This window comes from Metopolophium dirhodum, chromosome 9 (genome assembly GCF_019925205.1).
Source record: "Metopolophium dirhodum isolate CAU chromosome 9, ASM1992520v1, whole genome shotgun sequence".
Taxonomy (NCBI): Eukaryota; Metazoa; Arthropoda; class Insecta; order Hemiptera; family Aphididae; genus Metopolophium; species Metopolophium dirhodum.
The window spans coordinates 23,763,636-23,780,667 of record NC_083568.1 but is presented as its reverse complement, the minus strand read 5'-3'; the positions used below and the strand labels follow the sequence as shown (position 1 = coordinate 23,780,667).

Genomic DNA, 17,032 nt, shown 5'->3' with positions numbered 1-17,032 from the left:
GAAATATTGAGTATAGACTATAATATTATAGTATTCCTATTACTATATACACAAATAATGGAATAAATACTAACACCAATATGTAAGTAAATAGTAATGTATTCAAGTATATATATGATACTACCCATGATAGCGTTTTTGTTTTAATATTTAGCTAGGTAATATAAATAAAACTATAAGACTACAGAGTAGACAAAGTACAGAGTGAATAGTGAATACAAAATAAGCCTATACTCTATACTTCTACAGCGCAATTATCGGGGCATTATACACTAGGTATTAGCTATTGACAATTCAGTTTAAAAGTTATCAATAACTCCAAAAAAATGCGGGTAGGTAATGTCCCAGATACGGAATATAATATAATCAATTCTTAGATTTTTTTCTAAGACAAAAATAAATAGCATGAAATAAAATATATTTCTACGAAACCAATATACCTTAAATACCTTTAAATAAATGGATTTTAAATTTTCAAATAATTTTGTTTTGCGTTATTTTTCGTAATGATATTCTATAAATTACGTTTTGCGATATTTTTTGTTTAATGATATATTATATATATTGTTAATCGTTATGTTTTGTTTTGCGGTATTTAATTATTTTTGATTATCGTTTTCCGTTATAATTACGTTTACAAATTTCAATCGTTATTTGTCAAATATAACGTTATAATCATAACGTTATTATAACGTTTGCAAGCCCTGATTAAAACCAATAAAACCAAAATAATAGTAGTAATTTTTCTATAAACAATAAAAAACTTTCTTTACATTTGTCTCAATGGTTTAGTATCACCCTCACTCAACCCCAAATAAATTAAAAACACATTTAATATTTCAATATAATCGAATGAAACCAGAGTTAAGCATAGTTCACAGAAATAATTAGCTTAGAACAAAACATCATTATAAAAGCAACGTGTTTATCGCTGCACTCAAAATCTAAAACCGATTTAACTATTTATCCGTAAATACAACGTAAATTCCCAATTAATATCAATAATTAATTTATAATATTTTATACTATATAAAAATAATTATTTTGAGTGTATTAATTTAGTATTCCGATAGACAGATGGTTGTTACAACTAATTAGATTATTTAATTTTATAAAGTTATCATAACATTATAAATTTCAGCAAACTTCTGTGTTAAATATTTCATAGTAATATATTATGCATGGGTACTTTTGCCTAATAGGTCAGACATACTAATCATATTGTATAATATAATATATACCCGAGCATTGTTGTTCAAACAAATACAAGCTGTAACTTTTTTCAGACGCTTATTTTTATTGTTTGTTAATATTAAAAAATTAATTAACTTTAAGTTTTATACACCGACATTTTCTATAATAATATGCCTTTTTTCCGTTAACGTTAATACGTAGTTTTGTTGATTAAAGATGGTCAACCACAAACAATGCTTTTTGGACCATAATATCTTAATAAAAGTTTGTGCAATTTACTGTAAAGATTTAATAAAAATAATAATAAAATGTTGACCATTTTGTGACTCAAAACTATGTACGAGGTATGCACATTGCACATAATATGTTTTAATATATTAACGTTTTTACGATACGGTTTTTAATTTTGGTTAAGGTTCGGTGTATTTGAAACATTTAGACAGTGTCAACTACTGGTTTAAGACACTACGCGGAAACAATTATACCTTTACTAAACTCGAATAGTTAAGATGGATAAACTGCAAAATTGTTTAAACATTCGGTCAAAATATCGTTTTTTTCAGATAACGTAATATAGAGTATTTATTTCTAAATATTGAAAATTACTTGGTAATTTTTCTTGTTTTTAAAAATTGAAATCGCGCAATAAAATATTATGGTGTGGCGTTCACGACTGGTAAACGTATTAATAAGTTATTAGATTAAAAAAATATTCCAAAAATTCGAATAAATTGTGTTTTAATTATTATACGTATAATTACAAAATCCCTTTGGCACAATATAATTGTAATTATACTCCACATAATAATACATAATATAATATATATTATGTTCATGTACATTGTGCAATGTAAATAATACCATAATCATAATATTATAAAAGACAGGGTACACATTATGATAGACACGTGACCGCCGCAATAATCTTCAAAGGAACGTACCTACTATTCGTTTTTATTCTCGTCGAAACAATCCTAACGCGAATCGGTAAGACTTGAGACATAAAAACCTGAAGAACGAAAAAAGTGCGTACAATATATTGTTATACAAAGCCACATCGTTCGAGAACGATATCCATGTCAAAGGTGTCGCGGTGGCCGATGAATTATTTATTTTAACAACGAAATAATGTACTCGTGTCATTACTGCCATCGGGCGTGAGCTAGTTGTATGGTTATATGTATTGTTGAGCGCAGCGCAGTCTATAACATAATAATATCGTGTGGCACGACGGTGGCGCGAAAAGCTTGTTTGGGGAAGTCAACCGCGCGACAAAAACTAATAACGTTACCATAACTTACCGGCGTTGCTTATTATAACCGGCACACATTCACATTCGTGTTATTGTTATTATTTCCTTGGAATAAAAGAAAACAATAGTACAAAGACCTCCGATTAAACTGCGACACCTTATATTATACTATATTACATGTGTGTGTGTGTGTGTGTGTGTGTGGCGTGTATGTGCATATAAAATATGTTCACGAACGCATTCGGAAGACATTTATTTCTAATGAACCGAGCTTGCTGGGACCGAAATATGGGCAAAACCGCGAGTGGAGTGGCGAAAAAAACCGCAAGAGATGGTCGCGTCCGGTCGAGAAAATGTTTTCTTCTCGTCCACTCCCGACACATACAATCACATCTTTAACAAAGAATTGCTCCTGACTATTATAGAGGCGTAGCGATCGCTCGTGGTTTTAGGGGTGGATTTTTTACCGCGTGGCTAGGGTATTGGGTCCGGGAGTTTGTCGCTCGGAGCCAAAATAGAACTCCTCACTAGTCAATTATTATATGTTATGTCAAATGTCCTTATGGATTAGCTTTCAATAAGTCAAGTACATAAATTATTATATATACATATACCGTTATCCCCAAAATTAGGGTATTTAGTCTTACTTAGACTTTTAGACTTACTTACTCTACTTAGTCACTTGTATTACTCAGTACCCTATACATATTTCTGATTTCTGTATACGGGACATAAAACAGTCTGCTGGATCATACATTTCTATAACTTACCATTTTAACTATTGTATTTTGCGCATGCGCAACAATTTAACTTTATTTGTATACCCTGTTTTCGTGGACACGCGCTATATTCGTAAATAATTATGAATAAAAAACAAACTTTTATAACATATTATTATAATATTAATAAAATATATATATTTATTGATCGATAAACACAAGTATAGACAGGGAAATTCCTAGAAATATTTTACACAAAATACACGTTCAGCCCTTTTGATAAAATTGAGCCCCTGCGTGTATAGCCATATTTTTCCAGGTACAGTTATAACTGTCTACATCAATAGATTTCGGGTAAATGAACCGCGTTTTAACTACAAAAGTGAGTAAATATTTTACTTGTCTTCTCTCAGATCAATATTATTTTGTTGTAATATTATCGTATCGTCGGCAGTATGGAAGAATGAAGTACTGGTCGAACAGCGTCCGATATCCATGGTTGGGCAAGAGGAAATCAATACGGCGATAATAATGCAGGTCCGAATGTTGCGGTCGGGAAAATGAGTATTTACCAATAATTTTTCCTTTTATACTGGGATATCGATTATTAAATATAAGTTAAATTGTAATTCTTGAAATTATTGAGTACCTAAGTACCAGGTTTTCTAATAGGTACTTAGATTTGTTATACCATTCAAGGAGCGTCATGTGTTCACACTCACCTTCAACATGAACCACATGTTTTCCTATAAATTGTTAAGCGGATGACTTTTTTGAAAATATTGATGTATTTAAATCGAAATCAGGACGAGTAGATTCTGATATAAAAATCTAAATAATTGAAAACAATATGGTCATTGTGTATAATATACTAAAAACTCTCAAAATAAGAGTTTCGATAAATACTTTACTAAAGGAAAAAACGGGCTTGCTTGCCCCGAGCTTACTTGGGGAATCACCCTAATATAGAGAGGTGAGTGGCGCTAGAATATACAAAACGAACCGAAAAAAAGGATGGCAATGGACCACGATAACGCGTGCGCCGCGGGAAGATCGGACTAGGTCGTAGCCGACAAACATATAAGACATGGTACAAGTGGGTTGAAAGTTGAAAAAATCACTCGTCGTTCGTGGCAGTAGGTCACTAGCGATTTGTTTGGGTTCGTTCCGTCGTCTCGTTCGTATTCGTGGGCGTACACAGACGGACCATTGATATTTCCTCTCTATTTTAAAGCATAATATTACATGACGACGGCGTGGCATACGGAAACCGAAATTGCTGTATACGGTGACACGAAAATAGCAGCCCGTTCGTCCATCAGACCCCATGGCCGGACCGTCACGTATTTACCCTTGCGATGATTGCGATCTCTACCATATGTGTACGATTGTAATTTAATGTGACGGGCGTACGGGAATTCCGTTCGTCTCGAAAATCGCAGCTTATTTGTGTCTGTTTGTGTCTTAAACGCATTGGATTGGCTAGCGCTTACTTATACCATTCAAATCTTTTCGCGTGTTGAATTTGAAATTTTTATCATATTATTATTTTGTTTATCACCGATTTTTTTCAATTTTTTTGACGCAATAATATTATTTAATAACATATTTTATTATTAGATACGACGTGACAAACATTAAGCCCCTAAAAATACGACGAATCCGTTACGTTTAATAATATAATTTTCGATTAAAAAAAGAAAAAATGAAAAACTAAATGACCTCAAAATATTTGGAAATGATAATATCTTTCAGCTGTGCCTTTCCGAAACACAGAAAATGTAAGTGAAAAATACTGACGGTAAAATCTAACCTAACCCTGCAGAGTAGTATATTAAATTATTGACTTATTCCTTATAGGAGTTCGTATGCGTCCGTTAGTTGTTCGGAGCTGTCAACGCTACACCATAATATATTATTATAATTTATAATGCGAAGGTTTACAACGCCGAAACGTTAAACTATATATTATATTATACGGACGGATATCGATGTAACATTGTGCCGCAGTAAATTGTTTATTATTGTTATTATTTTATACTATATTTCCCCCCTACACTATTACTCGTATGATCCTGTATCGTTGTACGACCGAGTGGGATGGCGAAAAAAAAATGAAAATTTTAAATAATACAACACACGATTCTAATAGTATATGAGTGGTTTGATGAAACGGACTGATGTAATGGTCATTTATTTTTAGTAGTGGTACAGATGAATTAATCACGACTAAAAGTATGTCATAAAATGTTTACAAGTACACTAACGATTCTATGCTTGAACATGGTTAACATCGGAATAAAAATCGGAGCTAGGGTTAGTATTTCGTGAGATTTACAAAAATGGGATCGTTTTCGTGGATTTTTAGAGAATCATGCAGTAAAATTATCGTCCCTACAAATATAAAAAAAATAAAGCATATTATATTTATTAAGTAATTTTCTATTTTGCTAATAAATACTTTATACTTTTAAGTAAAATTATATTATTTTACGATAGAGCGATGTTATCTATGCCGAAATTAATATTAATATGTAAATGTGAATCGTTCCAATATCATATAATTTAACTATTATTGTTGAACTCAGTTGGTCTCTCACACTATATACACACAACACACCTGTACAACCACTGAATAACTGTTTTTCATATTAATTTTACTTAATTTGCTAACTGTTTTTCCGAAATACATCAGCTATTGCTTTGTTAATTTCTTAGCTCGAATTTCAGTGGTATAAAATATCTTATAGTTTATAATAGTAATAACATATAATGAATGCATGGATTTTATGTTGTGGTTAATATGGCTTAAAGAATCTGGTTTCCGATTAGTGGGGTGGTTCAACCTTTATTTGGTTTTGATTTTAAGTAGTAGTCGCGTTATCACTGTAAGTTGTAGTTGGCAGGTAATTTTATTTTTATTTTTATTAATAGTATATAAATTTTTTCTGACGAAATTATCTAAACTTAGTTGATACAGTATTTATTCATTTTTTTGGCATTTTAAACAATTTATGTATATCAAATAGAGGGTGGAAGATCGATACGGAGACGTTCCGACGAAAATTCATTTAAAATAATAATAAAACAATAAGGCCGGTAGACGATTTTGTTAGAAGCTCGTCAACCCCTCCAACCACCAACCCGCGACAACCATGATTGTTAAATTTCTATTTCGCTTTATGATTGAATTTTGTCCTTTGGATATACCCACGCGTTTTCTTCAGAGGGAATTCCTGAATTGCACTGGTGGTCGAAATTGCATGGCACTCGCCCATGTCAAAACGTAACAACGCATAATAATTGTAATAATAATATTCCTCAGGACGTTCCCACGGGGGAACCGCTGCCTACCTGATTACCCCCACTCAAACTTATTGTGTCGCCTGAAATTGTCGGAATAATATTATTATCATCATCATAGTGAACGAATTCATAGGATTTTGCAAACCCTGTAGAGCCCTTTTTCGTGCATCGGAAAATTCTTTGTTTCTTCGACGACATTTATAAAACATAATATATTATTATCATCAGAGTATGACTCATCGCTGTGTGCGTTGATCCAATATTATGTGATGTTTGGCAGTGTGGTGTAGATGCATTTTGTTTTTTGTTTTTTTTTTTTTTTTTTTTGTCAACGATATTAAAAATTATGAAACACACTACGAGGCTTGACGTGGCGCGTTGGCTGCTACCTGTCGCGGGATGCGATTGAGAGTAAATAATGGCCGCTGCTACTAGTTCCCGGATGGGTGACCACTTGGGTTCGTAGTAGTAAAAATCTTGCCCCACTGTATGTGTTTGCTTGACTACCGTAACAACACCTTATCGTACCAACCTTACCAACCTTACCGACCACGGTTCATAGTCCCCTACAACAGCTAATGGCCATAGTCGCCAGGCTTAAGTTAGTTAAAAATCAGTTTTAAATAATATACACTACGTCACTGCAGCTCTGCTATTGTGCATCCGTAATTGTACGTAAAATCGTTAAAAAATTGTGCAAATATACCTTGCCTGCACAATATTATATGATCACGTACTGATACCTTTGGACCATTCCGGATTCAATCGTGATATTTTTATCTTAAAAAGTACCTATACCTATAGTTTAAAAAAATTTTTTTTTTCTATCTTGTGGTTTTCATAATATACAATTGTGCGGAATAGCGTTCTGCTTTTTATGATTTTATCAGAAATATTTCTACTGACCTTAAAGAATTCACTTCACCATAATAAAGAGATTATCTATCTGTTGTATACCTATATAGTTCTATTTGCAATAATCTCACCTGGAAAATTATGTTACAATTATTACACAAATCAATAAATAAAAGTTAATACTAGATAGGTACATAAAATATGTATACAGTTATAAACGTATACAAAATATTTAACTTTTGATCGTTGATGAGGCAAAATTCTATTTGAATTAATGCTCCAAATCGTATTTCTTTTGAACGACATGTTCGTGGTACGTAAGTCTATAATATAATTTGAAATATTCTCAGTTTTTTTCATTATTATTATATTTTTGGATTGTACGTGGATTACGCTATCAGTGAAAATAGCCATCAAAATAAATTTAAAGGTGTGTCGGTTTGAGTGCTTAACAGCTAACGTGTACCAGATACCTATAGCGTAAGTAGCTAACGTGTATTTATTATTTAAGTCTTTTTATTTTTTTATTTTTTACAAGTCCGCGAATAAAGTATTATAAATTATAATCAAATTACGATCGTATCAAATTGTCTCCATTCGGGTCACAACAATCGACGTTTGACGACGCCACGCACAGGTTCTGTGTTTGTTTCTGTATTTAGAAATCTATTACAGAAAACGGATTTTCCAAGTTAAAATTTTGACCGTAACAGTATAATATAGACCACTCGTGCAGCTAAATATTCAGATAACAATGATTTCCGGGTATAACATTGCTGTAAAACGATTTTGAAATACATTATAATATTCGTGAACCACGTGAATGGAAAATTCACTCTAAAATGTAAGTGCATTAAAAAAAAATGAAATCTTTTTGGATTGAAAATACGATAATTTATAATTGGTGGTTTAAGTCTAGAAAATAAATGCATTCATGTGAAATTAATTTAAAAAAAAAAAAACACGCTAAAAGTCTATAATGAATTTATAATTGACATAGAAATACTATAATTTTATTTTAATGTTATCCTGTAATATATATACATAAAAAAAAATTATTTCAGAATTCGTTTTTTGATCATGAAAGCAAATAGTAATATATAAATTATTTTGTTTAAGCGAAAAAAACACGCAACTGATTAAAAATTAACTAACAAAATTATTTTATTACTCCAAAATGGGACATACTATAATAATATAAACCAACAATATTTTCAGTTACAAACATGATTTAAACATTTTATTTAAATTGCTTTCATACATTGAAACCAAAATAAAATACAACAATTATTATTTTCAATGCCATTACAACTTAATACTTATAGGTTTCAACAAATAATGTCTATACTTCTTATCAATTTACAACTCATTTTACAACACAACATTTATGAGCATTAATAATTGTATTTATAACATCCAAGTAATGCTCTGAGACAGTAAAAACAAATTTAATCATTACCAATGTATATGCATAATAATACGAAAGACCACGGAAGTGGTGGATAAAAAAAATGTCTATAGGTAATAATAAATTATTATGTTTACTAATCGCTAATCGATAAAATTTGATTTGTTCACAGGAGGTTATTATACGATCGAGCAAAAAGGAAATAAACTTAGGATAATCGCGCTCAATTCAAATGCATTCTCAACAGTAGAAAGACAACGGAACGTCGTCAACCCTATAGAGCAGCTCGAATGGTTGGAAAAAATTTTATTGAAATCAGTAATGAACAAAGAAACAGTGAGTAATAATACATTGAACAATCTAAATTTTACCGAACGTCAAAAAAAATGCTTATCATAATATTATTATTATAATACAAAACACGTTTTCAGTCGTATCTACAGTGTATTATGTTTAAATAAAATCGATTTTGTGTTCGAACTTTTTAGTCATATAAATAATATTATGGTTCATTATAATATGCAGATTACCTACTCATAATATTGTTGTCAAAAATCATAAGATTATATGTTTTTCTGATAATTCGTGTTTTGTTGTACCTAATGTAAATAATGTTCTTATTCGTATGAAGCATAAAATCGTTGTGACACAATCGACTTTTACGGATCCTTTTGATCTCATTTTACCTGAATTTGTATTTCATCGAAACTTTCAAATTTAAAATCCTTTTAGGACGCAATACTTATTATAACATTTTATAGGCACTCAATCGGATACCATGATCGTTAAATCAATATTATTAACAGTGTTCTGATTATTGAATAATACAATATTTATTAATTTTCGTTGTTTTGATTAAAACTACATATTTATTTAATAATACGCTATTAAAATTTGCATTGTACAATATGTTTACAACATTATTATGTTTTACGATCAAACATGTATCTATAATATTACAGCACCACTGTAAAATGTATATTTTTTTAACGAGGACGAACTCGTTGCATACCGTTAGATCGTTGTACATATTTAAAATAAAATTGATCGTGTATGTAATTTGTTACAAACGCCAACGAAACTTTCGTATCGAGTTTGTGAGCAAGTTGGTCGTTGAACTTTTATTGTCACGCCGTTTGCATAGTTGACTTTTAATGAAAATCGTGTTCGAATTATTTGAATAAACCCTTTCAACGCTCATCGAATATCGTTGAACTTTTCTCATCGCCTTTCAAAGCGATCGCATTTTTAACATTTTCAGCAAATATTCAAATATTACCACATCTGGATTTCGCGGTAAAATATCATCTACACCTGCATGATAGTTGTCGTATTCGACTTAAACTTATCGCGAAACGCGATTGACAGTGAAGATAGAAAAGTAAAAACCATGATAATATTATGCGGTTTTGAGATCGCATTTCGAGCTTCACTCGATTGTGGAACCGGAATCGAATTGAATCCCCCATAGTGTATACGATAATGTTTCAAGATGTCCCCGGAAGTCTATACCATAGACGAGTATTCTCAGTAAAAGTTTACTAGTCTGTACGTTTTTTTTCGTTCCTTCAACGAAGTACGCTATACGAACTTTCAGGTGTACCTGGTAAGCCACATGTGCCCGGGAGCCAACGAAAGAGACCAAGACGAGGCGCCCACGTTCCAAGACGACTACAGCGCGAGCTACTTGGAAATGATCCGGAGGTTTGCGCACATCATTGTCGGACAGTTTTGCGGTCACCTGCACTCCGACACGTTCCGGATCGTCTACGACCAACATAGTAAGTAATGAACCAATACGAAAAAGTCTTCTAATAATTATTGTGCAATCGTATGCTGCGTTTCTCAAGGTGATGATTAATTGTTTATCACTGTAAATAGGAATTAGGTACTCGTTCTCTCGATAAAGTTTAAGTGTTTTTGAGAGGAACGATGAATAGATTGATTTTACAATGATGTGTGTTTTTTTTTTTTTAGTCTGTCGTCGCCTTTTAGGACAGTAAAAATGCTTAGATTTTCTTCGACAGTATCTTTTCTGATACTAGTGAATCTAGTTGGTACTTTGTGGGGTCAAAAGTAAAAAAGCTTGAAAATTTAATACAAAGCTTCTACTATATTGTTACAATGATATTTAAAAATTTTTAAAAATTCTTAGTCACTGTTCTTATTTATAAGCATTTAAAGTTCAAATCTTGACAAAATACGGAAAAATCACGAAAATTAGCAAATTATTTTGAGTTGAGAATTCATAAAAATTTTTCTTTTTAAATCTAAGATTTGAAAATGTAATACAAGATTCCTAATAGGTTTGTCTACTTTTATCAAAAAAAAAATGTCTACAATAAAGTCAAATTAAATTTTTATAAGCGTTTGAAATTCATATTTTTACAACATTTAATATTCACTTGATTTATCGATGTAACGATTTTCTTATTTTATTGTAATTAAAAAACTAATTATTATAGATACTTGAAAATTTCACTGAATGTTAAAATTAGCATTTTCTATACACGATAATATGTATAAAATAATTTGACTCTTTTTGAGCTGTTTACGGACATTGTCAGTTCTCAATTTTTTATTAGTTTGTTTTTTATAAATATCAATAAAATTGTGTTTGTTGGGTTAAAAACGTGAAAAAATAATGCAAGACTCTTGATATAATGTTACAATAGCAGTTGAAAAATATTAAAAATACATAGGCACAATTTTTTTTATAAGAATTTAAAGTTCAAATTTTGACAAAATTTATCAAATTTAAAATTTAATAATTATTTTGTAGTTAAAAATGTATATAATGTTCAACTTTTATAGCTAAGGATTGAAAATTTAAAACAAGATTCCACGTAAATAGGTTATATATAAATTACTTTATTCACCTTTTTTTTTTTGAACCGACAGCAGAGGAGGAGCTGTGTGAACACTACTACTCCTCACTTTATTCACCTTAATATCATTAAATATACTTAGTAATATCATAGGCTAACTAACCGTTTTCGCTCAGAATCGTTTTTCTTATACAATGATATTATATCATTGAATTCAAATGTAACACCATCCATTACAGTGACCCACTTGTAATCTACTGTACAACAGAGTGACATCCACTTATCCACTTTTTTTTCTTAATTACAAAAATAAATCATTTTTCAGTTTTTTACCGTTGTAATTATTTATAATCGTGTAAAAATAATATTTTAAATCGACTCATAAATCGTTACTCGTATAGTGATAAAAGATTCAACCTGGTAGTACCTATTCTATCATTACAGTAGTCCACTTGCTCATTCGGGTTAACAGGGAGACGAGTAGTAAAATATACTGTAATCGCGATTTTATTATTGAATTACCGATATTTAATTACGGTATGAAAAAAAAAACATTCACATCGCATTAACCTGACAGCTCTGGTGTGTATTATTCGTGGGACCCTCTCATTTCTCCCTCGACCGACATGTCGATAATATAATATTTTGTTTTTATTATAATTCTCACGTCGTATTTACTTGGTTTTTTTTTGTCTTGAATCGGGAAATTAAATAGGAAAACCTAACCTAACCTCACCCCCACCACTATTTTTACACTAAATATAACCATTTGAGTTAAAGGTACTACAACTCAGTATTAATATACACTACAATATTAACCTCGAGAAATGTCGAAAAAGAAAACAGAATAACCTTAGGTGCTTCTTCGTATTTTCCCGGAAGTTGGTAGTAATGTTATTTAGCTATACGTGTCTAAAGTTTATACGAGCAGAGTAGTCTACCAACATTTGTAGGGTATCCTTCTGCCCCTTCACTCCACCCGTATGAACTTATACACGTATTACTAATTGACTACTCGTTAGTTATCCAATTTGTATGTATCTGCTTATTGAAATTCTCAGAAAACTATTCGAATTCGAAATATGAAAATAAAATTATGTTTCCATTCAAAGAACTAAAAAAATTAATAATTATAACGATAAAAAATAGTAATACAAACAATTTTTTTTCAAAAATGTTGTATACTTAATTGTTATGAGTACTAAATGTTTAAAAATAATTATTATTACCAACCTATATAAAACTTCAATACTTTTCGAGATAATGAATATTTAGGCAGGAACCTAACCTAACCTTATAGATTCACCTTGTAATCTATTATCATTAGGACTAGTGCACAGTTGTATTTGAAATGTATGTGATATTGCTATTGTGCTAACGCGTGTTTCGCTATGATTAGAGGGCGAGGGCTGACCGTAAGTATAATATCATAAGATATTTATGTATAGGTACCTAATTATTAATATAAAGCATCAATCATGTGGGCTTACCGATTCGATTTCGAGTGGACTTCACATACATGACTCCTACATACTATTAATCAATGTAGATGTCGATTAATGCTATTCGGTGCCTATTAAATCGACGTAAGTCCGACCTCCATGCACGCTAATCCCCAGTCGAGGGACGAAACAAAACGGACTTTGTAGTTAAATAATATAACATTTTTATTAGAGATGTGAATGCACCACTGCACCAGCTTTGCGTAGAGGTGTATATGAGGTGGACAAGCAACGGGTGAATCAGGGTTTGGAGTTTTTAGAAAAATAATTTTTTTAAATTCTGAGTGAAGTGAGGAAGCTAGTAGTTTTACAATGGTGTTTATTTTTTTTTTTTATCCTTTAAACAAAATTTCTATCAGAAGAAGTGCTTTCATTTCAACATAATATTATAGTATCTTATCTTTTAGAAAATTGGATCAAGACGGTACTTTAGAGAGGTCAATAGTTTTTTAACTACACGAGAAAAACCACTTAATATTAGTTGTCTAACCTATTTTTTTAACGCTTTGATTATCGCTATAGAAACGAATAAAATGTAAAAATTACCTAATTCCCAATAGGTAATAGGTATATTATATCCAATTAATGGTTACTTATTAATACATATTTATGATTCATAAATTTTCTTTCGTCCACTCACAATCGGTTTTTATCGAATCCAATCGTTGAATTCAAATCAAATACTGTAATAATAAGCTAATAACCTTCTCTGTTGAGGCTTTAAATAAATAAAAAAAATAAATAAACAAATAAACTATCCTGTCCGAGGACCGAAGTGACGAGGGACTAACCTCTATCACCGCTGACCTACTCCATCCCGCTGCACTTACCAGCTTTTTATACTTTATATCTTTATAATAAAAAAAAATGTCAAATAAAAAATAAATACAATTTAAAACTGGAATGTATAATAAAAAGAATTAAAAATAAATATTGTAGAACTCGATTGGTGTAGGTCATCCATATCAAGAGCTATATTAGATCATTTTTTCCTTCCCTGTACTGCTCAAACTTCAAATGTACCACTACGTCATATACGCATAATATTGTAAGTAAACTGCTTAGACAGTTTCAATGTATCATTGTGGCATTACTTGCATTTATTTACTATTAGTTTTGAAATATTACCTACTGAAAATACACGCATCATATAATATTGTAAATATCCGTGTAATTTGATATTGTAACATCATACCACTAACTCAAATAATCGTCTTACTCAAAATCTAAAATAATCATTATCAATACATTTTCTCTCAAAGCCAAACTAAAAATTATTTTCAAAACATTGATTGTTGGAATACAAAGTTGGAAACGTGTGCATATTATAGTACACGTCATATCGTCTTAAATGTTTAATATACGTTTAGGTTTGAAAAATATATAAATTATGTACCTAAAAGCACATCAAAGTTAAAACAATAAACAAATCTTATAACAACATAAGTGCTGTAAAAAATTATTACTTATCGCATTACAAATATTAAAGGGTAAAGTTCAAAAATAAAAAGTTTTAACGCCTTTGAAATGTGAAAGAATAAAAGCGAACTTTTGGGGATGACACAAAATTAAATTTAGTATATTAAAGGCGTGTATACTGTATACCTTTAATTTAATTATCTAAATATATTTTGACTTATTCAACGAGTGCAAAACACGCACTTTACAGATAGCTTACAACTTTACATTATAATCTAATGAATAAAATTAGTCATTTGATGTGATATTTAAATGTTTAATACAAACCCCGTAAAAAGGACAACATTGTATTTTATGCTAAGCTTAGATTTGTTTTACTGTTTTTGATGTGAGGCACACAGTATATTTCATCATTATAATATTATTATTATTGTGAAATTCTCCTAGCACTAAAATTATAATCAATGGCATTTGATAATATCCAAATGAGCAGTTTGTACTGTAACGAGTAAGAGACGTTACAGTACTATAAATTATAAGTTTAATACGTATATTACATATTAAATTATTAGTTCAATATATTTACAAATTAATTTGAGTTCATCTAATCAACAAAAATAGCATTTTATTGATAAACTCGTGAAATCATGTTCTGTTCACATTAAAATTCTAAAAAACAATAAACAATGAAATCATTTAAATAATTGTATTGGTTACATGTATTGGATATTATTGTCTTATCGTAATAATGGATTGATACATAATATCTAACTCTATAGATTTATAAGAAATTATATGTTAGATTCGATTTTTTCATAAAACACCAAAAAGCCTCATTAAAATTTATCAAACATTCAAACATGCATATTTGTGCGACTTGATTTATCATATCAACAATTTTTAACACTAGTAGTTCTGACTCATTTTTAATCTTAAAAATAAAAACGGTATTACTTAATTAATTTTACTTGAATGGTGCTGGTCCATAATATTTAGTTAGGTAGTGGTCCAACGTTAGGTAGTATCCGAGGTTAGGTTAGTACTATAATCGATCTCAGTGGAACCAGCTGTCAAAACCAGAGGTTCTCAATATATTATTTTTATTATTTTCTACTGCAATAAGACGACCATGATAGGACGTGGATCCAAACTTCTGTTTTTACAATAAGCTGACACTGAGGCGATTTTTTTCCTGTCCATAACACATATTTTGTATTATAATCTATATTTCGAATTTAGATAACGCTGCAGTTATGATAATTCCTAAGAATTACCACTGTGATTGCTGGAAGTCAGCTATAGTTTACTATTATAGTTGAACTTTAGTTCGTAAATAATGATATTAGTGGGGGTACTTTAACTTCAATAAACAGACGAGAACCATAAAAACGTTGACAAAAAGAAATATTACTTTTAATTTTTTAAACCAAAACTATCAATAAAAAAGAACGCCTCCCATAAAATATGATATACCCAAACTGTTTTTTTAAACGTGATTTCACGTGACTATTATGACGTCACGAGATATTATTGCATAACTGATGGATATTATATAAGAAGTGGACGATAAAACTTTAAAATGTTCGTCATGGCGCCTTAGTTTGTGTCAAGTTTTTGTCACGGAGTCGTCGTCGGACTACTACGTTATAACTATAATATTTAACAAATTATTTGTGGAAAGGGTTTTATTGTTTCATTTTTGTATAACCTAATAAACGATACAAAATTTCGAAATATTATTATAGGTAGGTAATATATTTCATGAAACATAATCAATTTTCCCTATACATAAAAATTTAATGACCGTTAATTTATGTATAGAGCAATATTATAATTATATTTGAGCTATTAAACTATATTAATCTTATAATATTAATATTATCAATATGTTTTTATTACGGACCTGTTTTATATTGACCATTTCAAAATACAATTATTATTATGGTTATTGGTATTAGTTATACACTTTTATAATATTAATTCTTGTCTAAAATATGTTAATAAATTTATGCATTATTCAATTCTTAATTAATTCTTAGTCACTAAGACGTTCTGAGGTCAACCATCGGCCAGTGTCGCTAGCTCCCGGATGGGTGACCACCTGGGTTTTTAGTGACAAATCCTCGCCACATATACGCGTGTTCCAAACCATTTCCTCCCCACAGTAAAAACCTACTAAAAAAAATCTTCAGACTAATACCTCAGTTGTCAAAGCCTTAACTCAAATAATTATAAATAAATATATATATAATATATCATTGCCAATACCCAAAAGATGATTCATTTAATAACAATCATTTTATTTTATTTTATATAATACAAAAGTTAAAAGTCAAAATAATATTACTATCATTTTTTTTTTGCACCAAAATACATATACACATATTATACAGCTGATGTGTAATCATTTTGTGTTCACAAATCATAAATCACAAAATTTCAGTGTGCATTATAAAAATCTACGGGGAAACATTGTTATTAAAAACCAAGTTATATTTTGTCGTTAGTGGAAATTTGAAATACTAAATTAAACCTACAATTTAAGAAAG

At 30.2% G+C, this 17,032-nt stretch overlaps 1 protein-coding gene across 5 annotated transcripts in view; it reads left to right on the top strand.

The window, feature by feature from the left end:
- Nucleotides 1-17,032, top strand: part of LOC132951602 (acid sphingomyelinase-like phosphodiesterase 3a) — a 221,146-nt gene that overhangs the window by 185,392 nt on the left and 18,722 nt on the right. For all 5 annotated transcript variants that reach the window (XM_061023390.1, XM_061023393.1, XM_061023392.1 and 2 more), the window contains 2 exons: nt 8,907-9,070; nt 10,332-10,515. In XM_061023390.1, coding sequence (XP_060879373.1) covers nt 8,907-9,070; nt 10,332-10,515 — 348 coding nt within the window. The remainder of the gene's footprint in view (nt 1-8,906; nt 9,071-10,331; nt 10,516-17,032) is intronic.